The sequence below is a fragment of the Mauremys reevesii genome, linkage group 22 (assembly GCF_016161935.1).
Source record: "Mauremys reevesii isolate NIE-2019 linkage group 22, ASM1616193v1, whole genome shotgun sequence".
Lineage (NCBI taxonomy): Eukaryota > Metazoa > Chordata > Testudines > Geoemydidae > Mauremys > Mauremys reevesii.
Genome location: NC_052644.1, coordinates 21,702,025 through 21,727,453, shown reverse-complemented (window position 1 = coordinate 21,727,453; position 25,429 = coordinate 21,702,025). Strand labels below are relative to the sequence as shown.

Genomic DNA, 25,429 nt, shown 5'->3' with positions numbered 1-25,429 from the left:
GTATTTTCAATAAACGCGGCGTGTCACCTTTCCCCCCGAAAAAGACCCTGCGTGCTTCTTATAAGCATAACCTCACCACTAGACCCCACTTCCGTCCCAGAGCCGGGGACAGAACCCAGGCGTCCTGGCTCCCAGCCCCCCTCGCTCTAACCTCCCAGACCCGGTGACACCACACCCCATATTCTTCATAGAATTGCTCCAATATAATTACAGCTTCACCGAGATCTATTTTGTGCAAGAGCCGGCATGTGAGGTATCATTAGAAAGGTGACGATGGGCTGAATAGGATTATGTTATTTGTGTGAACGTACCAGGCATGTCTCTGAAGTCAGGAATATTGACTCTGTAACAGTGACCAACGGGTTTCCCCTTGGGGAATGCCCAGCAGACAGCAGGCCGGCTGGGCCGTTAAGCAGAACAATACGTCTTTGAAGAGGCTCCTCTCCCACCAGCTTGGGATGGGACAAAGCGCCTCTGACTCATGGCTGCTTTCATCACGTGATCCCGGCTGAGCTCCTTTAGCCAGTCGTCCCACTGCGCAGCGGGGAGAGATCGGCGTCGATCCCGATCCACTCGGGCAGGAAGGCGGCCGCAGGCTTGAAGATCTTGAGGAAGGGAGAGTCGGGGAGGGTGTAGTTGGCCAAGTAGATGGTCTCCCCCCGAGCCAGGTAACTGGCCCAGATGCCGAAGGTCCCGATGGTCATGATTGTGTGGTTGCAATGGACCAAGAGAGCAAAGTCCCTCCCCGGCGACGACTCCTTCCCGTCCCCCGAGAAATACACGTCCCCCCGCGAGGCGTCGATGTTCTCCCGGCACCACTCCATCCCGTTGCTGGTCACCACGAAGACCGGCTCCTGGTACTTGGCCCGGAAGTAGCCCATGGCCTTCTCCAGGTAGGCCTTGTCCGCCACCACCCCCTTCCAGATCTGGGGCATCACCCAGACGTAGTCCCCCCTCCGGACGTGGACGCCCACGTAGGTCACGTTCCGGCGCTGCCCGCGCAGCCCGGCCAGGTACCGGTTGGCCTCCTCCTTGACGTGGTCGTGGAAGGAGAATTCCTGGAGGAGCTCCTGCCGGAGGTGGTGGTAGAAGGTCCAGGAGCAGGGATAGCCCGTCAGCCGGACGTATTTCCCCTCGATGTGCCTGTAGTCCTCCGACATCCAGTCGTGGAGCTCGTAGTTCCTCCACGGGACGCTCCGGACCATGTCGCTGGAGAGCACGGGCAGGGTGATGCGGAAGAGCGGCGCCAGCTGCTGGTGCATCTCCGGGAGGATGTAGGCCTGGCGCCCGTTCATCTTGGCCAGGGCGTAGAGGGTGGCGTATTCCCCCATCTGGTTCCCCAGGCGCCCGATGGAGTTCACGGTCCACATGCCCGGCTCCGTGGCGGGGGTTGTGGTGGGGGGCGTGGCTGGAGACCCCTTCGTTGTGTTCAGGGAGGGGAGACTCTGTCTTGTGGTGAGGAACCGGCTGTGTAGGTGCATGAGGAAGGAGAAGGTCATGATGGCCAGCAGGTAGAGGCTGAGCAGGCGGTGCTGCCAGAAGGGGACCCAGGAGTCCGGGGCAGTCATGGCTCCCAGCGGTGATGAGGGAAGGAGATCCCAGCCTGGGGGAGAGGGATGAATAGAAGGGAAAGGGGGGAGGGGAACAGGGGTGGGAGGCAAAGGGGGTGATGGATGGAGGGGGGGTTAGAGGAGAAGGGGGAGGGGCTCTTCCTGACCCAGTTATCTGTGTTCCCAAAAGGCCTCTGGCTGCCATCAGAGCCCTGCCCCCACACTGCCCCCCTCCCCAGCCCAGCCGCGGGGGCAGGTGACCCCAGCTCCAGCAGGACGCGTATTGTCAGGGGGGGAGCAGAGCCACCGCTTGACCCCGGATCGGCCCCTTCAGCCACAATCCAACCCAGGGGCAGGCGAGAACAGTCAGAGCAACAGTGTCTCCCCCCCTCCCCCTGTCAGCTCTGCTGGTGCCCCTCAGACCTGATCCGCCGCCCCCGCCCCGCTGAGAGAGAACCCAGGAGTCCTGGCTCCCAGCCTGCCCCGTTCTCGAACCTCTAGTTCCCACTCCCCTCCCAGAGCCGGGGTGAGAACCCAGGAGTCCTGGTGAGCCCTGGTGGGGTCACTGGGGCAGGAGGGGGCTGGCATGACTGCAGGGGGAGAGGATGGAGGGAGGGTGGAAATGGAGAGGGAGAGGAGGGGGAGATGGGAGGAAGGTGAAGAGTGAGGGGAAGGGGAGGGGAGGGAACAGAGGGAGGGTGGAGATGGAGGGTGGAGATGGAGGGGAGAGGAAATGGGGGAGGGGACACAGGGAGGGGGAAACGGAGGCAGAAGAGGCGGAAGGAAGTAGCCCCTGGCGGAGGAGTGTGGGGCCAGGTGGGAGGTTTCCGAGCCGAGGGGCAGGACAGGAGGGAAGCTGGGCCAGGCCGGGCCGGGGAGTGTGGGGTCTGGAGGGATCTGGGGGCTGAGCCAGGGTGACGCCCCCTGCCCTCCCCCCGGGCCTGCGGCCGAGGTCCCAGCCCGGGGTCCATGGGCCCGGCTGCACCAGGCCTCTCGCCACCCCCGGACGGACGGTTTGGGGAAGTCGAGCCAGGCCAGCGCCAGCCCACGCCCCGGTCCCACAGCGCTCAGAGCAGGGGGGGCTGGGAGCCAGGACTCCTGGGTTCTCACCCCGGTTCTGGCAATGGGGCGACTCCTCTTCACACCCGTCAACCGTCGGGCTCCAGCCCTCCTCCCCCAGCTCTCAGGGCCCCGTCGCCGTCCTCCCCCCACCCCCGTCTCTGTTCCCTGGGTCAGGTCGCCAGCTACCGCGCGAGCGAGCTGCTCTGCAGCGGTGATATCCTGCCACAGCTTCCTGAGCCAGCGCCCGGGCCGGAGCTAGATGTGAAGAAGTGTCACCAATGGTCGGGGGGTGTTACTCACCCCCGTTCGCCGGGGGGGTTCTTGATGCTTTTCGCAGCCCCGCTCAGTGCAGACAGGGGGTGTCCCGCATCCCAACAGGGTCCTGGCCCCTCCAGGCCCCCCGACATTCAGACCCGGAGCTGCACAAGCGGGGACGCCCGGCTGACGCGTTTCCTGTCTGCAGCTGGGTTCCTGTGCCGGCTCCGGCGCGCCGGCTGCAGCCATTGGCCTTTCTCGGGCGAGTGGAGCTGGGACACGTCTGGCCGTAAAGGAAGGACCAAAAGTCGCCTCATTATCTCTGGGCTCGCGCCGCTTCACGGCCGGGGTTCGGGCCCCAGGTCCTGCCCCGGGCCCCGAGCGCCAGCCTCACTAGCACAGCTGGCAGGGCTGGCCCCAGGGGGCCGGGGCTTATTTCTTGTCTCGCCTTCGGGGGTGTTTGCTTCACTTCTGAGGCCGTCACTGCCGCTACCTCATTTAGCATCGGACACAATGGATTTTTCCTGCCGTCTCTCCCAGTCACTCACTTCTTCTTGGGTATCTGGGCATCTGCGATGGCTTTTCACACTCCTCCTCTAACCACGCCCACGTCCTTTGCTCCTCACCCCAAAGGAGTGTGCAGAGAATTTCAGCCAGGATTACGGTTTACAAAGAGTTACGTGGTTACTAAAGGGGTTACAGAAGAACCTTACCCAACTTCGCTGGCAATGCAGATAAGAGACAAGATCTTACAGCCAACACTGTCATGAAAAGTTCTCCTAAAACCAAAGGGGGCCATAATCCGCCGTAAGGACCGTTCTGGTCTGTTCCTGCCTTAAGAGGGTTCAGACACAGGCAGCCTGGCTGATGCGGCTTTTCCAACGACCCAGGGTCGTTCCTTAGAACCATAGAAGATCAGGGTTGGAAGGGACCTCGGGAGGTTCTAGTCCAACCCCCTGCTCAAAGCAGGACCAATCCCCAACGAAACTATCCCAGCCAGGGCTTTGTCAAGCCGGGCCTTAAAAGCCTCTAAGGAAGGAGATTCCACCACCTCCCTAGGGAACCCAGTCCAGTGCTTCACCACCCTCCTCGGGAAATAGTGTTTCCTAATATCCAACCTGGACCACTGCAACTTGAGCCCATTGCTCCTTGTTCTGTCATCTGATACCACTGAGAACAGTCTAGATCCAACCTCTTTGGGCCCCCCCTTCAGGTAGTTGAAAGCAGCTATCAAACCCCCCCTCATTCTTCTCTTCTGCAGACTAAACAAGCCCAGTTCCCTCAGCCTCTCCTCAGAAGTCATGTGCTCCAGCCCCCTGATCATTTTTGTTGCCCTACGCTGGACTCTCTCCAATTTGTCCACATCCTTCTTGTAGTGTGGGGCCCAAAACTGGACACAGTATCCAGATGAGGCCTCACCAGTGCTGAATAGAGGGGAATGAGCACGTCCCTCGATCTGCTGGCAATGCCCCTACTTATACAGCCCAAAATGCCGTGAGCCTTCTTGGCAACAAGGGCTCACTGCTGACTCATATCCAGCTTCTCGTCCACTGTAACCCTAGGTCCTTTTCTGCAGAACTGCTGCCCAGCCATTCGGTCCCTAGTCTGTAGCAGTGCCTGGGATTCTTCCGTCCTGAGTGCAGGACTCTGCACTTGTCCTTGTTGAACCTCATCAGGTTTCTTTTGGCCCAATCCTCTAATTTGTCTAGGTCCCTCTGTATCCTATCCCTACCCTCCAGCGTATCTACCACTCCTCCCAGTTTGGTGTCATCTGCGAACTTGCTGAGGGTGCAGCCCACGCCATCCTCCAGATCGTTAATGAAGATGTTGAACAAAACCGGCCCCAGGACCGACCCTTGGGGCACTCCACTTGAAACCGGCTGCCAACTAGACATGGAGCCGTTGATCTCTACCCGTTGAGCCCGACCATCTAGCCAGCTTTCTATCCACCTTATAGTCCAGTCATCCAGCCCAGACTTCTTTAACTTGCTGGCAAGAATACTGTGGGAGACCGTATCAAAAGCTTTGCTAAAGTCAAGGAATAACACGTCCACTGCTTTCCCCTCATCCACAGAGCCAGTTATCTCCTCATAGAAGGCCATTAGGTTAGTCAGGGATGACTTGCCCTTGGTGAATCCATGCTGGCTGTTCCTGATCATCTTCCTCTCCTCCCAGTGCTTCAGGATTGATTCCTTGAGGACCTGCTCCATGACTTTTCCAGGGTGGCCGCCAGAGTCCAATCCAATCCTAGCATACATGGATACATTGAATACATACGACATTATTATCCTTTATCCTTCATTCTGAGTTATACAAAATACAAACATAAAATCCTACTACTACAGTTAGAGCAGGGGGGGCTGAGACCCAGGACTCCTGGGTTCTCTCCCAGCTCTGGGAGGGGAGAGGGGTCTAGTGATTAGAGTGGGGGGGGGGTTGGGAGCCAGGACTCCAGGGTTCTCTCCCCAACTCTGGGAGGGGAGTGGGGTCTAGTGGTTAGAGCAGGGGGAGCTGGGAGCCAGGACTCCTGGGTTCTCTCCCCAACTCTGGGAGGGGAGTGGGGTCTAGTGGTTAGAGCAGGGGCGGCTGGGAGCCAGGACACCTGGGTTCTTTCCCCAACTCGGGGAGGGGAGTGGGGTCTAGTGGTTAGAGCAGGGGAGGCTGGGAGCCAGGACTCCTGGGTTCTCTCCCCAGCTCGGGGAGGGGAGAGGGGTCTAGTGATTAGAGTGGGGGGGTTGGGAGCCAGGACTCCTGAGTTCTCTCCCCAACTCTGGGGGGGGGGAGTGGGGTCTAGTGGTTAGAGCAGGGGGAGCTGGGAGCCAGGACTCCTGGGTTCTCTCCCCAACTCTGGGAGGGGAGTGGGGTCTAGTGGTTAGAGCAGGGGCGGCTGGGAGCCAGGACACCTGGGTTCTCTCCCCAGCTCGGGGAGGGGAGTGGGGTCTAGTGGTTAGAGTAGGGGAGGCTGGGAGCCAGGACTCCTGGGTTCTCTCCCCAGCTCGGGGAGGGGAGTGGGGTCTAGTGGTTAGAGCAGGGGAGGCTGGGAGCCAGGACTCCTGGGTTCTCTCCCCAGCTCGGGGAGGGGAGTGGGGTCTAGTGGTTAGAGCAGGGGGAGTTGGGAGCCAGGACTCCTGGGTTCTCTCCCCAGCTCTGGGAGGGAAGTGGGGTTGAATTAATATATTCCAAAGCCAGACGGGACCGTCTGGAGCGCCTAACCCAGAGCTGTCGAGCTCCGGTAGCTACAGGAACTGTAAACAGTGAGCGAGGCTCCAGACGGGGGGAAGGCCGGACCCGGCTCTGTCCCTGCCTCCCGCGGCCCGTCAGCACAAACACGGGCGCGGGGCATCTCACCGCCCTTGGGACCAGCTATTCTGCGGCAACAGCCGGGCGCTGCAGGGAGGGGGCCGCTGCTCCGCTCCCCCTCCCAGGCCTTGGACACGGTGGTGGCTGCGTTCAAGAAACACGGTTCTAGGCCCCAGCACTGCCCCGTGTGATTTCTTGCGCAAAACCAGCCCAGCCGGCGGAGAATCTGCCGCTAAACAGTTGCGACGGTGTAACAAAGCGGCTTCTGACAGGACACAACCGAGAGTCTCAATGAGTAAGCGGAGGGAGAGCTCAGCGGTTTGCGCATCGGCCTGCTAAACCGAGGGCTGTGAGTTCAATCCCTGAGGGGGCCATTTAGGGAACTGGGGTAAAAATCTGTCTGGGGATTGGTCCTGCTTTGAGCAGGGGGTTGGACTAGATCCCTCCTGAGGTCCCTTCCAGCCCTGAGATTCTGGGAAATTCAAGTCAAATTGTTTCGAGCAGCACAGTCACGGCCTGAAGCTCACGTTCCTTTCCTATTAAGGCAAAACAAACCAGCCAGTCAGAGAGGACTTTGGTCTCATCCCACTGGCTAACCAGAAGCAATTCCCTCAGACGCTCCAGTTCCCTTGTATCACCACCAGCACCGCTCCTTACGGGGACGAACGGTTCTGAAAACCAACGCCCCAGTAAAAGAAAAACGTCTCTCCCGATCCCAAAGGACCAAGCCCCAAACCCAGGGCAATGGACAAGTCAGATCTTACCCACAAACCACGCTGTTGCCAATCCTTTAGAATAAAAAATGTAAAGGTTTATTCAGAAAAAGAAAGATGTACGGCATAGATGAGAGCTCAGATTGGTTACATGATCAAAACCATCCAACAATTGCAAAGTTCTTAGTTCAAGCTTGTTCCAGGCTTGATGGGATTACAGCTGATCCAAACCCCTCAAGTCTCTGGAGTACAAACATCCCAGGTTGGATGGGGCGTTCAGTCCTTTGTTCAGAGCTTCAGTTTGTAGCAAAGTTCCTCCGGAGATCAGAAGCAGGAGTGAAGACAAGATGGAGGGGATTCCAGGGCCTTTTATATCCCCTGCCATGTGGAAGGACCCCCCCCCCTTTGTGCTTACTGTGGAAAATCACAGCTGCAAGATGGAGTTTGGAGTCACATGGGCGAGTCATGACGCAGGTCTTTACAGGTAGAGCAGCCATTGCTCCCATGCTGCCTTGCACGTTGTCACGGACAGACAGGCATTTCCATCTAGTAATGGACCGACACCATTAGCAGGGTTCTTTTTGTTCCTAGGATACTTAAAACGCTCCTTATTGTCCTTAACTCTGGTGGCTATAGAGTTCTCCTTGTGTCCCATGGCTTCCCTTATCAATTTTCTACAATTCTTCGCTTCTGATATTCATTACTATTAGTTTCCCCTTACTTCCAATTTGCTCTTTTTTTATAGCTGCCTCAGTGTCCCCTCTAAACCAGTTCAGTTTGTCACCAGTATGGCCTGTTTTTTGAGGATCTAGGAAAGTGTTCTTAGACAAATCCGATCTGTCATTCCTGTTTTTTCTGATTTATTTCTCCCTCCCAGCTGATCTGGTTCATAATTATTTCACATTTTGAGAAATTGACCTTTTAAAGCACCAAGTAGGGGCAGAGAGAGGCCTGTGGTCGGGGAGGGCTGAGAACCAGGCAGCTCAGTTCATGGGGTCAGAGGGACAGAACCCCCTCCCCCCAGCCAGGTCCCTAAAGCCCAGCCCTGGTGGCAGAGGAGCGCGCCCCCTGCTGACCCCCTGCTTCCTGCAGGACAGTGCCCCCTGCTGAGCCCAACACCCCTGCCAAGCCCCCCGCTCTGCTCCCCACAGCCCAGCACCCCCTGCTGACCCCCCTGCCCTGCTCCCCACAGCCCAGCGCCCCCTGCTGAGCCCCCCACCCCGCTCCCCGCAACCCAGCGCCCCCGCCGAGCTCCCCGCTCTGCTCCCCGCAGCCCAGCACCCCCTGCTGACCCCTGCCCTGCTCCCCACAGCCCAGCACCCCTGCTGACCCCTGCCCTGCTCCCACAGCCCAGCGCCCCTGCTGAGCCCCACCCCGCTCCCGCAACCCAGCGCCCCTGCCGAGCTCCCGCTCTGCTCCCGCAGCCCAGCGCCCCCTGCTGACCCCCCGGCCCTGCTCCCCCCCGCCCAGCGCCCCTGCTGGCCCCCTGCCCTGCTCCCGCAACCCAGCGCCCCTGCCGAGCTTCCTGCTCTGCTCCCGCAGCCCAGCACCCCTGCTGACCCCTGCCCTGCTCCCACAGCCCAGCGCCCCCTGCTGACCCCTGCCCTGCTCCCCACAGCCCAGCGCCCCTGCCGAGCCCCCCGCCCTGCTCCCCACAGCCCAATGCCCCCTGCCGAGCCCCCCGCCCTGCTCCCCACAGCCCAGCACCTCTGCTGACCCCTGCCCTGCTCCCACAGCCCAGCGCCCCTGCTGAGCCCCCACCCTGCTCCCCGCAGCCCAGCGCCCCCTGCTGAGCCCCCCGCCCTGCTCCCCGGCGCCGCGCTCCAGCTGCGGTCCCCACTGCCCTGCTCCCCACAGCCCAGCACCCCCTGCTGACCCCCCTGCCCTGCTCCCCACAGCCCAGCGCCCCCTGCCGAGCCCCCGCCCTGCTCCCCACAGCCCTGTGCCCCCCGCTGACCCCTGCCCTGCTCCCCACAGCCCTATGCCCCCTGCCGAGCCCCCCGCCCTGCTCCCCACAGCCCAGCACCCTCTGCTGACCCCCCCTGCCCTGCTCCCCACAGCCCTGTGCCCCCTGCCGAGCCCCCCGCCCTGCTCCCCACAGCCCAGCGCCCCCTGCTGACCCCCCTGCCCTGCTCCCCGCAACCCAGCGCCCCCTGCCGAGCTCCCCGCTCTGCTCCCCGCAGCCCAGCGCCCCCTGCTGACCCCCCTGCCCTGCTCCCCACAGCCCAGCGCCCCCTGCTGAGCCCCCGCTCTGCTCCCCACAGCCCTGTGCCCCCTGGGGCCAGCCCTGCCAGCGGTGCTATCAAGTCTGGCGCTCTGGGCCCAGGGCAGGACCTGGGGCCCGAACCCCGGCCGTGAAGCGGCGCGAGCCCAGAGATCCTGACACGTCCCAGCTGCACTCGCTCGAGAGAGGCCAATGGCTGCAGCCGGGAGCCGGTGGAGGAACCCAGCTGCAGACAGGAAACGCGTCAGCTGGGCGTCCCCGCTTGTGCAGCTCCGGGTCTGAATGTCGGGGGACCTGGAGATGCCAGGACGCTGTTGGGACGCGGGACACCCCCTGTCTGCACTGAGCGGGGCTCCAAAAAGCATCAAGAAACCCCCTCGGTGAATGGGGGTGAGTAACACCCCCCGACCAGTGGTGACACTTCCACACATCTAGCTCTGGCCCGGGCGCTGGCTCAGGAAGCTGTGGCAGGATGTCACCCCTGCAGAGCAGCTCGCTCGCACGGCAGCGGGTGACCTGACCTGGGGAACAGAGACGAGGGTGGGGGGAGGATGGAGACGGGGCCCTGAGAGCTGGGGGGAGGAGGGTTGGAGCCCAGCCGGTATGAAGAGGAGTCGCTCCATTGCCAGAACCGGGGCGAGAACCCAGGAATCCTGGCTCCCAGCCCCCCCTGCTCTGAGCGCTGTGGAACCGGGGTATGGGCTGGCGCTGGCCTGCCTCGACTTCCCAAACCGTCCGTCTGGGGATGGCGAGAGGCCTGGTGCAGCCGGGCCCACGGACCCCGGGCTGGGACCTCGGCCGCAGGCCCGGGGGGAGGGCAGGGGGCATCACCCTGGCTCAGCCCCCAGATCCCTCCGCACCCCAGACTCCCCGGTCCGGCCTGGCCCAGCTTCACTCCTGTCCTGCCCCTCGGCTCGGAAACCTCCCACCCGGCCCCACACTCCTCCGCCAGGGGCTACTTCCTTCCGCCTCTTCTGCCTCTGTTTCCCCCTCTCTGCGTCCCCTCCCCCATTTGCCCTCCCCTCCCTGCGTCCCCCTCCATCTCCACCCTTCCTCTGTTCCCTCCCCTCCCCAATCTCCACCCTCCCTACATCCCCTCTGTCACGGAGTGTGGGGGGCCCAGGGCCTTCCCCCCCGTGCTCCCTACGATTCACCAGGACTCTCAGCCATCCAGTAAAGCAGAAGGTTTATTTAGACGACAGGAACACAGTCCAACACAGGTCTTGCAGGCACAGATAACCAGATCCCCCCGGTTCGGTCCATCTTGGGGGGCCTCACAGCCCCCCCCCCGGGGATCAGAGCTCGGTCTCCTGACTCCCCTCTCTTCTCCAGCCCACTTTCGTCTCCCCGTCCTCTCCGGCCCCTCCTCTCTCCTCCGCCTCCTTCCTTTGTCTCCCCTGGCCAGAGGTGTCTCCTCCCCTCCCCCAGGCCAAGCTCAGCTCACAGTTTGAATTCCTGCATCTCACCTAAACCTCTGGCTCTCCCCTCCCCCACACAGACAGTCTCTGCTTCCTACTTCTTCACACCCTCCCCCACCCTTCCGTTCCTCTGACCCCACATCTCTGTGCCCCCCCTGCCTGATGCCCCCTGGGTGCCGGCTGTGACCCCCCCGACCGGTCGGGTTCTGGGCAGGGGCCAATGGGTAGAACTCAGCAATTCTAGGTAACCAGAGGACACGTCCCCTGCCCCCCCCCCCGGCCCCAGGGGGCACTGGGCTGCAGGGAGTGGGGCAGGGGGCTCGGTAGGGGGCACCCTCCCCTCACAGTCAGTGCTCTCTGTTACCCATGGCAGCCTCCTCCTGCCCCAGTGACCCCCCCTTAACCCACCACGGCTCACCAGGACTCCTGGGTTCTCTCCCCGGCTCTGGGAGCAGAGTGGGGTCCAGTGGTTAGAGCGGGGGAGGGGGGGCTGGGAACCAGGACTCCTGGGTTCTCTCTCAGCAGGGGGGCTGCGGATCAGGCCTGAGGGGCACCAGCAGAGCAGGCGGGGGGAGCGGGGGGGAAAAACTGTTGCTCTGACTGTTCTCGCCTGCCCCTGGGTTGGATTGTGGCTGAAGGGGCCGATCCGGGGTCAAGCGGTGGCTCTGCTCCCCCCGACATCACGCGTCCTGCCGGAGCTGGGGTCACCTGCCCCCGCGGCTGGGCTGGGGCGGGGGGGCAGCTTGGGGGCAGGGGGCTACTGACAGCCAGAGGCCTTTTGGGAACAGAGGTAACTGGGTCAGGAAGAGCCCCTCCCCCTTCTCCTCTAACCACCCCCCCATCCATCCTCCCCCCTTTCCTCCCACCCCTGTTCCCCTCCCCCAGGCTGGGATCTCCTTCCCTCATCACCGCTGGGAGCCATGACTGCCCCGGACTCCTGGGTCTCCTTCCAGCCGCTCCTCAAGCTGACCCTCGGCCTGCTGGCCATCATGACCTTCTCCTTCCTCATCCACCTAAGCACCCGGTTCCCCACTCCGAATGCCACGGAGCGCGGCATGTGGACCGTGAACTCCGCCGGGCGCCTGGGGAACCAGATGGGGGAATACGCCACCCTCTACGCCCTGGCCAAGATGAACGGGCGCCAGGCCTACATCCTCCCGGAGATGCACCAGCAGCTGGCGCCGCTCTTCCGCATCACCCTGCCCGTGCTCTCCAGATTCGGGGCTTGGAGTATCCTATGGAGGCACTACGGGCTCCATGACTGGATGTCGGAGGAGTACAGGCACATCAAGGGGAAATACGTCTGGCTCACGGGCACCCCCTGCTCCTGGACCTTCTACCACCACCTCCGGCAGGAGATCCTCCAGGAATTCTCCTTCCACAACCACGTCAAGGAGGAGGCCAACCGGTACCTGGCCGGGCTGCGTGGGCAGCGCCGGAACGTGACCTACGTGGGCGTCCACGTCCGGAGGGGGGACTACGTCCAGGTGATGCCCCAGGTCTGGAAGGGGGTGGTGGCGGACAAGGCCTACCTGGAGAAGGCCATGGGCTACTTCCGGGCCAAGTACCAGGAGCCGGTCTTCGTGGTGACCAGCAACGGGATGGAGTGGTGCCGGGAGAACATTGACACCTCGCGGGGGGACGTGTATTTCTCGGGGGACGGGAAGGAGTCGTCGCCGGGGAGGGACTTTGCTCTCTTGGCTCATTGCAACCACACGATCATGACCATCGGGAGCTTCGGCATCTGGGCTGGTTACTTGGCTGGGGGGGAGACCATCTACTTGGCCAACTACACCCTCCCCGACTCTCCCTTCCTCAAGATCTTCAAGCCTGCGGCCTCCTTCCTGCCCGAGTGGATCGGGATCGACGCCGATCTCTCCCCGCTGCGCAGTGGGACGACTGGCTAAAGGAGCTCAGCCGGTGTTCACAGGTTGCCAACAGGATCCACCCACCAGGACTTGGCTGGTTGGCGGAGGACTGGGCACCTGGGACCCCTGGCTGATGCCGGCTGAGCTGGGGAGATCGGGGGAGATTGGAGCTGGGCTGGTGGGGTTCAGAGCCCCACACGGAGCAGCCAGTGACCTACATCGGACAACTTCTCATGGGAGTCTCGAGTGATGGGACCGTCTCGGTCTGTTGAATGGTTAGAGCAGAGGGGAGCGGGGGCTGGGAGCCAGGACACCTGGGTTCTAGTCCAGCTCCGGGAGGTGAGTGGGGTCTGTGACGGGTTGTTGTCCCCCCCCCACAGGTGCCACCTGATGTACTGGGGCACCACTGAGCCCACCTGTTCCCCCAGCCTGGGCTCCCTTGCGCCATCCTGCTGAGCCAGGTCCTCGAGCCCTCCCTGCACCCCAGGCCCCACTTCCCTCCCTCCCCGGCTCCTCACACGCTCCGGGAGCCCCTCTTGCTGCTGCCGCAGCCTGCGCTCGGCTCCAGGGTCCAGGCTGCGGCGGCGAGAGGGGCTCCCGGAGCGTATTCTAGCCGGGGAGGGAGGGAAGCGGGGTCTGCGATGCAGGGAGGGGAGGGGTCCTGCTGCTGCTCTGAGTCTCCCCAGGGCGGCACCGCCTTTCCCCGCCCGAGTGGGCTGGGCAGGTGGCGCAGATCCCGGCTCGGGCGCTGCCAGGGCGAGGGAGGGAAGCGGGGTCCCCTGGAGCCGAGCCCGGGCTGCAGCGGCGAGAGGGGCTCCTGGATTGTGTCAGGAGCCGGGGAGGGAGGGAAGCGGAGTCCCCTGGAGCCGAGCCCGGGCTGCAGCGGCGAGAGGGGCTCCTGGATTGTGTCAGGAGCCGGGGAGGGAGGGAAGCGGAGTCCCCTGGAGCCGAGCCCGGGCTGCAGTGGCGAGAGGGGCTCCTGGATTGTGTCAGGAGCCGGGGAGGGAGGGAAGCGGAGTCCCCTGGAGCCGAGCCCGGGCTGCGCCAGTGAGAGGGGCTCCCGGAGCGTGTGAGGAGGTGAGCGGCCGGCTGGGTTCGTCGGTGCTGAGCAGGTAGCCCCGCAGCCGGAGATCCTCGCCTTCCCGCCCGCCAGGGCTGGGCCAGGGCGCGGTGAGGGTGAAGAGCAGCGGGTCCGGGGGGCTCTCCAGGTCCTCGGCCGCCTGCATGTCGGGGGTGAGGGCGGTGAGCACGAACTGAGCCACCTCGGCCACCAGCAGCGCCGCAACGCCCGGGGAAGGGGCCGTGTTCTCCGCGCTGCCCTGCAGCCGCTGCGCCACCTGTAAGTCCTCCCGCTCCGCGTCGCCCAGCAGCTCCACCCGCACGGGGACGGAGTCGCAGCTGGGCCAGGGCTCGGCTGCCGTGTGCTGGTAGCGGATCCCACGGTTGGGGGTGGGGAGCCCCGTGCTGGGGCGGCTGGGGTGTGGGTAGGGGGGAGAAAGAGCCCGGTGGTGGTGGTGGTGGGGGGCACTGGTGGGCAGGGTGGAGCCCAGGGCTGGGGTGGGAGGGTGTGATAGAGCAGGGACGGTCTCTGTGTGGTTGATAGGTGAAAGCCAGGTATGCAGCTGTAACATGAGCCTGGCTGGGGGAGGGGAGGTGACACCTCTGGCTGGGGCTAGACAAAGGGAGGGTGGAGTGAAGTGAGTCTGGAGTTTGGGAGCTGGGTGGAGGGTTTTCAGGGGATCCTAGGCGGGGATCCAAGCACCCTGAACCCCCCAGAAAGGCCAGATCGAGGGGTCCTGGCTCTGAACGAGAGCTGGGCTGTATCCTGTGTTCCTGTTGTCCAATAAACCTTCTGTTTTACTGGCTGGCTGAGAGTCACTGTGAGTTCAGGAAAAGGGGTGCAGGGCCGGACTCCCCCACACTCCGTGACAACTGGTGGCAGCGGTGGGATCGACTGCACCCCGTGGACGGCGCTTCCTGCAGTAAGTGACTGGGGAGCAGTAAAACGAAGGGGCGATTAACCCCTGGGAGAGTGTGACCAGCGAGAAGGACTTTGCAGTAACAGGGTCCCCCGGGGGATCACAGCGAGCGATTCCAGGGGTGGAGGAGTCTGCAGCTCGACCCTGGCAAAGAGGTGGTGACCTCAAGGACTGGCACACTAGGGGTCCCCCTGGAACCTGTGGGGAGCGGCGAGCACCCCGGCCTGCGAGCGGCCAGCAGGAAGATGTATGCCAAGCAGCGCAAGTGTGAGCTGGTGGAGCTGTGCCAGCGGAGGGGGCTGCACTGTGGGAAGCTCACCAAGGCCCAGCTGATTGCCCGGCTGGAGGAGAGAGATCGCAGGAATGAACCGATCCCTGTCTCTGAGGGAAGCAGCCGGGCAGATGCAGCGCAGGCACCAGTGTCTGTCCCCGCTGGGAGTGGTCAGCCGGCCGCTGAGGGCTCCCCGAGACCTCCCACCCCTAGGCCTAGGGGGAGGGGGAGGAGGAGCCCGGCTACCGAGGGCACCGTGACCCCCCCCCGGCCAGCAGGGGATCGGCCCGGCGAAGCTCACCCCCCAGCAGGGGATCGTCCCGGCGACGCTCGGCCTCCGTGGAGCGCAGGCGGCTGGACTTGGAGAGAGAGATAAAACTGAGAGAGCTGGAGGAGCGTAAGGAACAGAGGGAATATGAGGAGAGACAAAGCCAGCGTGAGCTGGAGGAGAAGGAGAACCAGCGTAAATACGAGGAGAGGGAGAAGGAGCAGCAGCGCAGACATGAGCTGGCCCTGGCCCAGCTGAGCAACAGTAAGACCCCGGCTGCGGTGAGCGAGGGGGGACCTAAGCCTACAAAGAGCTTCGATAAGAACTTCCTGGCCCGGCGGAAGGAGGGGGAGGACATAGACACCTTCCTGACGGCCTTTGAGAACGCCTGCGAGCTGCACCAGGTTGACCCTGCAGACAGGATCCAGTTTCTCACCCCCTTACTGGACTCCACCGCCGTGGAGGTGTACAGCCGAATGAGAGGGGAGGAGGCGCGGGACTACAACCTGTTCAAAGAGGCCCTGCTCCGCGAGTTTGGGCTGACCCCGGAGATGTACCGGAAGAGGTTCCGGAGTCAACATAAGACCCGGGAGGTCACATACCTGCAACTGGTCAACCGGGCGCAGGGGTACGCCCGCAAGTGGACGGCTGGGGCCCAAACTAGAGAGGACCTGCTTGACCTAGTCGTACTGGAGCACCTGTATGATCAGTGCCCAGCTGACCTGAAGCAGTGGCTGATGGACCGGGCGGAGAACCCGCAGCATGCAGGCCGGCTGGCCGACCAATACATGGACAGTCGGGCGGGGGATGGCAGGGAGGAGTCTCGAGGGAGCAGGCCTGCCTCAACACAGAGAGAGAGTCACCATGGGACCTCCCAGCGGGGCCCTATGGAGAACCCCCACAAGAGGGGAACGTCCAGCGTCAGGTCCACCCAACCCGCTCGAGGAGACCCACGAGACATGGGCTGCTTCCACTGTGGCCAGCAAGGCCACATACGGGCCCAGTGCCCCAAGCTCAGAGACAGACCGAGCAGACCCAACCCGCAGAGGGTTGACTGGGTACAGACCCAATCGGAGGAGGGGCAACATGCCCAAGAGAGGGGGGCTGGCAGCGTCCCACCTGGGAAGGAGGGAGGAGGGCCCCAGGTCAGCGCCTCTGGGGGGCTGGATGCTCCGGACACAAGGTTCTGCTACAGGGTGGCCACGGGGCTGCCCCTCCGGAACCAGTGCCTGGTTCCCCTGGAGGTGGATGGGAGGAAGGTCACTGGGTACTGGGACACAGGCGCAGAGGTGACGACCTCCCCTCCCCCAGGCCAGGCTCATGTTACAGCTGCATACCTGGCTCTCACCTACCAACCACACAGACCGTCCCTACTCCATCACAGAGGGCAGCCAAAATTTTGTTTTCTTGGGGTGGCAAAAAACCTAGAGCCGGCCCTGGTCGTCCCCCCCACAGGTGCCACCTGATGTACTGGGGCACCACTGAGCCCACCGGTTCCCCCAGCCTGGGGTCCCTTACGCCGTCCTGCTGAGCCTGGCCCTCAAACCTCCTCCAGCACACGCAGGTAGGGACACCCCCAGCCGCAGAACGACAGACACGGAGATCAGCTCTGTGGGGGAAGGCTTCAGCCAGGGAAGAGCCCAGCACTCCAGGGCCCCCCCCTCCGGGGTGCAAACCCCCAATTGTGGTGCCGGGCGCTGCACAGAGACCCGCCCGGCGCGAGCTCGGGACGTCGCCCCCTCCCGCCATGGGGCGGAAGAGCTGCCCAGCGTTTCTCCCCCCCACACACACACACCCCAGTTATGAATTCCAGAAGCTGGTTTTAGGGAAAAGAAAAAACGACCCAGGATAGATTTTAGGTGATGATAAGGGTTGGCCAACAGATGGAAGCAGATCACCCAGCAAATAAAACCAACACGGAAACTTAACTGAAGAAATTGTTACAAGCAGGAATTTTCTCCCCCTAAACGTCGTCTTGGACAGATCGCGGAGGTTCTTGAAGGCAAACTGCTCTTGCTTGCGGATTAAAACTCCAGGTATTCCTGTCCCAGGGCAGGCACCTTTCCCAGCCTGGCCTCAGACCTTCGCCCCACCTGTGTCTTTGGTTCTTAGATGTTCTCAGCAGTCAGCCTGGGCGGGGATTCAGGGAAGAATGAACCAAGATTAACTCCCTCCCCTGCCTTACATAGGATTGACATATGGGGGGGGGGGGGGAATCCTTTTTTCCAGTGTTGTCCCCCACCCCACAGTGGAAAAATCCTGGTATTCCATCATGGAGTCCAGAACCAGGGGCCGGGATCACGTGCTCCTAGCAGCCAGGAGTCAGTGTGGGCTCAGTTCACGATGGCCGATAAACGGCAGGGAATTGTTGCCTTCTGTAGCTTCCACGGGAGCCCAGGACCGACAACATGGAGAAATTAGCTAGCGACGCAAGAGCGGGAGAGCAGAGTCTGCGGCGGAAGCTGTGCTGCTCGGTTCACAGTAGCCGAGAAAAGGCAGGAAATGGTTAGATAAAAGAGTAGCCTGAATCCCCTGGAGGTAGACGGGAGGGAGGTCACTGGGTACTGGGACATGGGCGCAGAGGTGACGCTGGCCTGGCCCGGGGTGGTGGCCCCAGATTGGATGGTGCCCAACACCTACCTGACCCTGAGGGGTGTGAGTGGGACCCCATTCAAAGTGCCTGTGGCGAGGGTGCACCTGAAGTGGGGGGCCAAGGAGGGCCCCAAGGATGTGGGGGTACACCCCCATTTGCCCAAGGAGGTGTTAATGGGGGGTCACACTCTCCCAGGGGTTAATCGCCCCTACAATCGCCCCTTCGTTTTACTGCTCCCCAGTCACTTACTGCAGGAAGCGCCGTCCACGGGGTGCAGTAGATCCCACCTCTGCCACCAGTTGTCATGGAGTGTGGGGGAGTCTGGCCCTGCACCCCTCTTCCTGGGACTCACAGCGACTCTCAGCCAGCCAGTAAAACAGAAGGTTTATTGGACAACAGGAACACAGGATACAGCAGAGCTCGTGGGCACAGCCAGGACCCCTCAATCTGGTCCTTCTGGGGGGTGCAGGGAGCTTAGTTCCCAGCTTGGGATTCCTGCACTGCACCCCCCAGCCCCCAACCGAAACTGACCCACCCCTCTCCACTCGGCTCCCTGCCTTTGTCCAGCTTCCCGGGCCAAGGTGTTGACCTCCCCTCCCCCCTGCCTAGCTCAGGTTACTGGCTCAGGTTCTGTCCATCACCTAAAGTCCTCCCCGGCTCCCCCATCCCCCACACAGACAGCCCCTACTCCATCACAGGCCTGAACCCTGGCCGTGAAGCGGCGCGAGCCCAGAGATCCTCATGCATCTTTTCGTTCCTCCTTCGCAGCCCGACACGTCCCAGCTGCACTCGCTGGAGAGAGGCCAATGGCTGCAGCTGGGAGCCGGCGCAGGAACCCAACTGCAGACAGGAAAGGTGTCAGCCGGGCGTCCCCGCTTGTGCGGCTCCGGGTCTGAATGTTGGGGGGTCTGGAGGTGCCAGGACGCTGTTGGGACGCGGGACACCCCCTCTCTGCACTGAGCGGGGCTGCGAAAAGCATCAAGAACCCCCCCTGGCGAATGGGGGTGAGTAACACCCCCCCCCCGACCATTGGTGACTTTTCCACACATCTAGCTCCGGCCCAGTCGCTGGCTCAGGAAGCTGTGGCAGGATGTCACCCCTGCAGAGCAGCTCGCTCGCACGGCAGTGGGCGACCTGACCTGGGGAATAGAGATGGTGGTGGGGGAGGATGGGGCCGGGGCCCAAGAGCTGGGGGAGGAGGCTTGGAGCCTGAAGGCTGGTGAGTGTGAAGGGGAGTAGCCCCATTGCTGGAATTGGGGCAAGAACCCAGGAGTCCTGGCTCCCAGCCCCCCCCCTGCTCTGAGCGCTGTGGGACTGGGGCGTGGGCTGGCGCTGGCCTGGCTCGACTTCCCCAAACCGTCCGTCTGGGGGTGGCGAGAGGCCTGGTGCAGCCGGGCCCACGGACCCAGGGCTGGGACCTCGGCCGCAGGCCCGGGGGGAGGGCAGGGGGCGTCACCCTGGCTCAGCCCCCAGATCCCTCCGCACCCCAGACTCTCCGGCCCGGCCCAGCCCAGCTTCCCTCCTGTCCTGCCCCTCGGCTCGGAAACCTCCCACCCGGCCCCACACTCCTCCGTCGGGGGCTAATTCCTTCCGCCTCTTCTGCCGCCATTTACCCCTCCCTGCATCCCCTCCCCTCCCCCTCCATCTCCACCCTCCCTGCGTCCCTTCCCCCACCCTTCCATTCCTCCAACCCCACATCTCTCTGTGCCCCCCCGCCTGATGCCCCCTGGGTGCAGGCTGTGCCCCCCGCAACTGCTCAGGTTCTGGGAGGGGGCCAATGGGTAACCAGAGGGCATTGCCCCAGCACCAGGGGGCGCTGGGCTGCAGGAAGTGGGGCGGAAGGCTCGGTGGGGGGCACCCTCCCCTCACAGTCAGTGCTCTCTGTTACCCATGGCAGCCTCCTCCTGCCCCAGTGACACCCCCCCACCTTAACCCACCACGGCTCACCAGGACTCCTGGGTTCTCTCCTGGGCTCTGGGAGGGGAATGGGGTCCAGTGGTTAGAGCGGGAGGGGGAGGGGGGCTGGGAGCCAGGACTCCTGGGTTCTCTCAGCAGGGGGGGCTGCGGATCAGGCCTGAGGGGCACCAGCAGAGCTGACAGGGGGAGTGGGGGGGAGACACTGTTGCTCTGACTGTTCTCGCCTGCCCCTGGGTTGGATTGTGGCTGAAGGGGCCGATCCGGGGTCAAGCGGTGGCTCTGCTCCCCCCGACATCACGCGTCCTGCCGGAGCTGGGGTCACCTGCCCCCGCGGCTGGGCTGGGGCGGGGGGGCAGCGTGGGGGCAGGGGGCTGCTGGCAGCCAGAGACCTTTTGGGAACAGAGGTAACTGGGCCAGGAAGAGCCCCTCCCCCTTCTCCTCTAACCACCCACCCATCCATCACCCCACTTTCCTCCCATCCCTGTTCCCCTCCCCCAGGCTGGGATCTCCTTCCCTCATCACCGCTGGGAGCCATGACTGCCTCGGACTCCTGGGTCTCCTTCCGGCCGCTCCTCAAGCTGACCCTCGGCCTGCTGGCCATCATGACCTTCTCCTTCCTCATCCACCTACGCAGCCGGTTCCCCACTCCGAATGCCACGGAGCGCGGCATGTGGACCGTGAACTCCATCGGGCGCCTGGGGAACCAGATGGGGGAATACGCCACCCTCTACGCCCTGGCCAAGATGAACGGGCGCCAGGCCTACATCCTCCCGGAGATGCACCAGCAGCTGGCGCCGCTCTTCCGCATCACCCTGCCCGTGCTCTCCAGATTCGGGGCTTGGAGTATCCTATGGAGGAACTATGGGCTCCACGACTGGATGTCGGAGGACTACAGGCACATCAAGGGGAAATACGTCTGGCTCACGGGCACCCCCTGCTCCTGGACCTTCTACCACCACCTCCGGCAGGAGATCCTCCAGGAATTCTCCTTCCACGACCATGTCAAGGAGGAGGCCAACCGGTACCTGGCCGGGCTGCGCGGGCAGCGCCGGAACGTGACCTACGTGGGCGTCCACGTCCGGAGGGGTGACTACGTCCGGGTGATGCCCCAGAAATGGAAGGGGGTGGTGGCGGACAAGGCCTACCTGGAGAAGGCCATGGGCTACTTCCGGGCCAAGTACCAGGAGCCGGTCTTCGTGGTGACCAGCAACGGGATGGAGTGGTGCCAGGAGAACATCGACGCCTCGCGGGGGGACGTGTATTTCTCGGGGGACGGGAAGGAGTCGTCGCCGGGGAGGGACTTTGCTCTCTTGGCCCATTGCAACCACACGATCATGACCATCGGGACCTTCGGCATCTGGGCCGGTTACCTGGCTGGGGGGGAGACCATCTACTTGGCCAACTACACCCTCCCCGACTCTCCCTTCCTTGAGATATTCAAGTCCTGGGCCGCTTTCCTGCCCGAGTGGATCGGGATCGACGCCGATCTCTCCCCGCTGCACAGTGGGACGACTGGCTAAAGGAGCTCAGCCAGTGGCCACAGGCTGCCAACAGGATCCACCCACCAGGACTTGGCTGGTTGGCGGAGGACTGGGCACCTGGGACCCCTGGCTGATGCCGGCTGAGCTGGGGAGATCGGGGGAGATTGGAGCTGGGCTGGTGGGGTTCAGAGCCCCATACGGAGCAGCCAGTGACCTACATTGGACAACTTCTCATGGGAGTCTCGAGTGATGGGACCATCTCTGTCTTGAATGGTTAGAGCGGAGGAGAGTGGGGGCTGGGAGCCAGGACTCCTGGGTTCTAGTCCAGCTCCGGGAGGTGAGTGGGGTCTGTGACGGGTTGTCGTCCCCCCCACAGGTGGCACCTGATGTACTGGGGCACCACTGAGCCCACCTGTTCCCCCAGCCTGGGGTCCCTTACACCATCCTGCTGAGCCAGGGCCAGCTCTAGGTTTTTTGCTGCCCCAAGCAAAATAAAATTTGGCTGCCTCCCACCCCAGCTCTGGCCTCCCCCTTCCCGCACCCCCCTACTGCCCCAGCCCTGGGCTCTCTCCCCCGCAACCTGCACCCTCTGGCACCCCCAGCCCTGGGCTCACACACTCCCCATGCTGCACCAGTCAGCAAATGGCGTAGTGCTTAAATCGAGATCACAATCCTGGGTTAAAGGCATTGTGGATGCACTTCGACATTATTGGCCTCCGGGAGCTATCCCAGAATGCTCCCTTGTGACCGCTCTGGACCACACTCTCCACTCCGATGCACTAGCCAGGTGGACGGGAAAAGCTCCGGGAACTTTAGAATTTCATTTCCTGTTTGGTCACCATCAGCACAGTCCTCCATCACAGGTGACTATGCAGAGTCCACCATCACAGGTGACTATGCAGAGTCCACCATCACAGGTGACCACGCAGACCCGGATTCGCAGACGAGCTCCAGCATGGTCCGAACGGGAGGTCCTGGATCTCATCGCATGCTGGGGAGCCGAGTCTGTTATGGCAGAACGACGTTCCAAAAAAAGGAACGCAAATACCTGCGTGTAGTGAGTCGGTGTGGCTCCCCTCCTGCCCGACAGAGGGAGCTGCCCTGCCAACACCTCAGTGGGCGGAACTTCCGCCCCCAGTCCCCGCCCCCCGGAAGTCAAGGGGCGGGGCAGGAAGTAGAAAAGGAGCGCGCCCAAGCTCAGTCAGGAGCCAGCCACCGCCGAGAGCAGACGTGCCTGCGGGAGCTCCCGGGTGGGAGCCCTCCTCGGCCCAAGGTAGCTGCCCTGCCTGGCCGGAGCTTCCCCGCGCCCATTACGAGGAGGAGCCACCGGAGCCTACCCGGAGCCGGTACTGGGAGGAGCCCCCAGGATTGCCGAGCGCCCGCTACGACGAGGAGCCCCCTCGGCCTTGCTGTTACCCAGAGGAGCCGCCCGAGCAGTCCTGGCCCAACTTCCCGGAGGAGCTGCCAGACCTGCCGCCAAGCCCTCCACCGGAGCCGATGCAGACAGACTGGCCTGAACCGGGTGCGACTGACGAGGTAGGCCCTGAGGGGGAGATGGAGTGTAGCCCGGGGGTAGCCGACCCCTGTCCGGCTGAGGGCACTGAGGTGCCCATGTCAGTGTGTTGCGGCCAGGATCCCCACTGACTGCAGCGGATCCACGCCGCTGCTAGGGCCCCGGGCTGGGACACAGTGGAGTGGGTGGGCCTGTGTCCCCCCTGCCACCCTACCCACGGGTGGCAGTCTCCCCCCTCACACCTGCACCCCAACCAAACGTCTGGACGTACCGACGGTTTGCTCAGCTCCTGCCTGAGGACCTGAGCCCTGTGTTCATTGTTTGCCCAGCCCCTGCTCCAGAGGGCCTGGGCCTACTGTGACTATTGTTTGCCCAGCCCTTGCTCCAGAGGGCCTGGGCCTACTGTGACTACTGCTATTTGCCCAGCCCCTGCTCCAGAGGGCCTGGGCCTATTTGTACTGTTGTTTGCCCAGCCCCTGCTCCAGAGGGCCTGGGCCTACTTTGACTATTGTTTGCCCTGCCCCTGCTCCAGAGGGCCGGGGTCTAATTGTACTGGTATTTGCCCAGCCCCTGCTCTAGAGGGCCTGGGCCTATTTAAACTGCTGTTGGCCAGCCCCTGCACCAGGAGGCCTGGAGGTCTAACGTTGTCCCCGGTCACCCCTAAAGACTAGCGGGAGAACAGAAGTGAGTCGGTGTGGCTCCCCTCCTGCCCGCTGGAGGGTCGAGCCCCGACCGACCGATTACACTGCGCTAAAGTCTCCAGGGCCATGACGGAAAGACACAGAGCCGCGTCGTACAAAAATCAAGGCGCTCGGGCAAGCGTAGCAAAAAGCCAGGGAGGCGAACGGAGTCCCGCAAAGCATGACAGGATCACGAGGAGAGGAGGGACGCGCGCGATGAGAGCAGGCAGGACGCTATGGTCAGGCTCATGGGGGAGCAAACTGACCTGCTGCACTCTCTGGTGGATCTAATGCGGGAAAGGCAGCAAGACCCCAGACTGGCGCTGCAGCCCCTGTATAATCAAACTCCCTCCTCCCCAAGTTCCACACCTCCTCACCCAGACGCCCAAGAACACGAGCGGGAGGTTACGGAGACCCACACACTCAACCCCAGAGGATCGCCCAAGCAGCAGAAAACTGGCAGATGCAAACTTTTGATTTGGTTTCTGGACTTGTCCTTCCCTCCTCCACCCCCCTAACCCAGTACCCCCCCAACCCCCCTCCCCGGTCTACCTTCTGATTTCTCTCAACGTGCTGTGCAACAAATAATAAAGAACGGTTTTTAAACAATTTTGACTTTATTTCCTTTCCTTTCCCTGTATATAGGGGGCGGGTAACTTCAAGAGAAACAAACACAACTGTCACACTGCACCTGGCCAGTCATGAAACCGGCTTTCAAAGCTTCTCTGATGTGCAGCGTGTGCTGCTGCGCTCTTCTAATCGCCCTGTTGTCTGGCTGTGCGAAATTGGCCACGAGGTGAGTTGCCTCAACCTCCCACCCCGCCATAAACGTCTCCCCCTTACTCTCACAGAGATTGTGAAGCACACAACAAGCAGCAATTACAATTGAAATATTGGTTGTGCTGAGATCTCACCGAGTCAGTGAACTGCGCCAGCGCGCGTTCAATCATCCAAAAGCACATTCTACACTTAGACTATCAGGGTTGGAAGGGACCTCAGGAGATCATCTAGTCTAATCCCCTGCTCAAAGTAGGACCAATCCCCAGACAGATTTACAATGGTGAAAACTGCAGCGGAGATCTGAGCGGGCTCCATGCTTGCCGCGCAATGGCGCCTGCACGGGTAATCCTGGAAAAAGGGCGCGAAACGTAGGAGAGCTGTTCGGTTCAAGATGGCCGATAAAAGGCGGGAAATGGTTGTCTTCTGCAGCTTCCACGGGAGCCCAGGACCGACAACATAAGAACAGCAGAACGGCCGTACTGGGTCAGACCAAAGGTCCATCCAGCCCAGTGTCCTGTCTGCCCACAGTGGCCAATGCCAGGTGCCCCAGAGGGAGTGAACCCAACAGGCAATGATCAAGTGATCTCTCTCCTGCCGTCCATCTCCACCATCTGACAGAGGCCAGGGACACCATTCCTTACCCGTCCTGGCTAATAGCCACTAACGGACTTAACCTCCGTGAATTTATCCAGTTCCCTTTTAAACCCTGTTACAGTCCCAGCCTAACAACCTCCTCAGGCAAGGAGCTCCACAGGCTGCCTGTGCGCTGCGTGAAGAAGAACTTCCTTTCGTTTGTTTTAAACCTGCTGCCCATTCATTTCATTTGGTGGCCCCTAGTTCTTGTATTATGGGAACCAGTAAATAACTTTTCCTTCTTCACGTTCTCCACATCACTCATGATTTTAGAGACCTCTGTCATATCCCCCCTTCGGCTCCTCTTTTCCAACATGGAGACGTTAGCTACCGAGGGTTAGAGAGAGCAGAGTTTGCGGCGGAAGCTGTGGGCTCAGTTCACGATGGCCGAAAAACAGCAGGGAATTGTTGCCTTCTGTAGCTTCCACGGGAGCCCAGGACCGACAACATGGAGAAATTAGCTAGCGACGCAAGAGCGGGAGAGCAGAGTCTGCGGCGGAAGCTGTGCTGCTTGGTTCACGGTAGCCGAGAAAAGGCAGGAAATGGTTAGATAAAAGAGTAGACTGAATCCCCCTCGCACGTCCTCGCGGCTTTCTTGGTACCAGGAGACAGGCGGTGAACCGTACTGCACCGTCCGCTGGCAGCATGGCGTCCGCCGTAGCTTTCCCGGAGGGAGGAGCGGGTGACGACACACACCCAGAAACACCCGCGAGAATGTTTTTGCCCCATCATGCACTGGGAGCTTCACCCACAATTCCGGTGGGCGGCGGGGACTGCGGGAACTTTGGGATGGCTTCCCACAATGCACCGCGCCGCCATTCGACGCTGGCCTCGGTAGTGTGGACGCACCCCGCCGAATTCACGTGCTTTAGTGGGGACACACAACACCCAATGTACAAAATCGCTTCCGAAAATTCGCATGGA

At 62.3% G+C, this 25,429-nt stretch overlaps 1 protein-coding gene and 2 pseudogenes across 3 annotated transcripts; 2 read left to right on the top strand and 1 right to left on the bottom strand.

Moving 5' to 3' along the window:
* Positions 1 to 408: 408 nt before the first annotated feature.
* Positions 409 to 3,303, bottom strand: LOC120388295 (annotated as a pseudogene).
* A 6,073-nt stretch (positions 3,304 to 9,376) lies between these two features.
* On the top strand, positions 9,377 to 12,439 carry LOC120388303 (annotated as a pseudogene).
* Positions 12,440 to 12,662: 223 nt separating this feature from the next.
* On the top strand, positions 12,663 to 21,804 carry LOC120388304 (galactoside alpha-(1,2)-fucosyltransferase 2-like). 3 transcript variants are annotated; one of them, XM_039510076.1, is made up of 3 exons: positions 13,479 to 13,729; positions 18,270 to 18,505; positions 19,917 to 21,804. In XM_039510076.1, the coding sequence occupies exon 3, from the start codon at positions 19,952 to 19,954 to the stop codon at positions 20,936 to 20,938; it is 987 nt and encodes a 328-aa protein (XP_039366010.1). In that variant the 5' UTR covers positions 13,479 to 13,729; positions 18,270 to 18,505; positions 19,917 to 19,951; the 3' UTR covers positions 20,939 to 21,804. The 3 variants fall into 3 exon arrangements, with proteins under 3 accessions (XP_039366009.1, XP_039366010.1, XP_039366011.1); XM_039510077.1 differs by lacking the exon at positions 13,479 to 13,729 and adding an exon at positions 18,654 to 18,659 and having other exon boundaries at positions 18,398 to 18,509; XM_039510075.1 differs by lacking the exons at positions 13,479 to 13,729; positions 18,270 to 18,505 and adding an exon at positions 12,663 to 12,729.
* Positions 21,805 to 25,429: the final 3,625 nt, after the last annotated feature.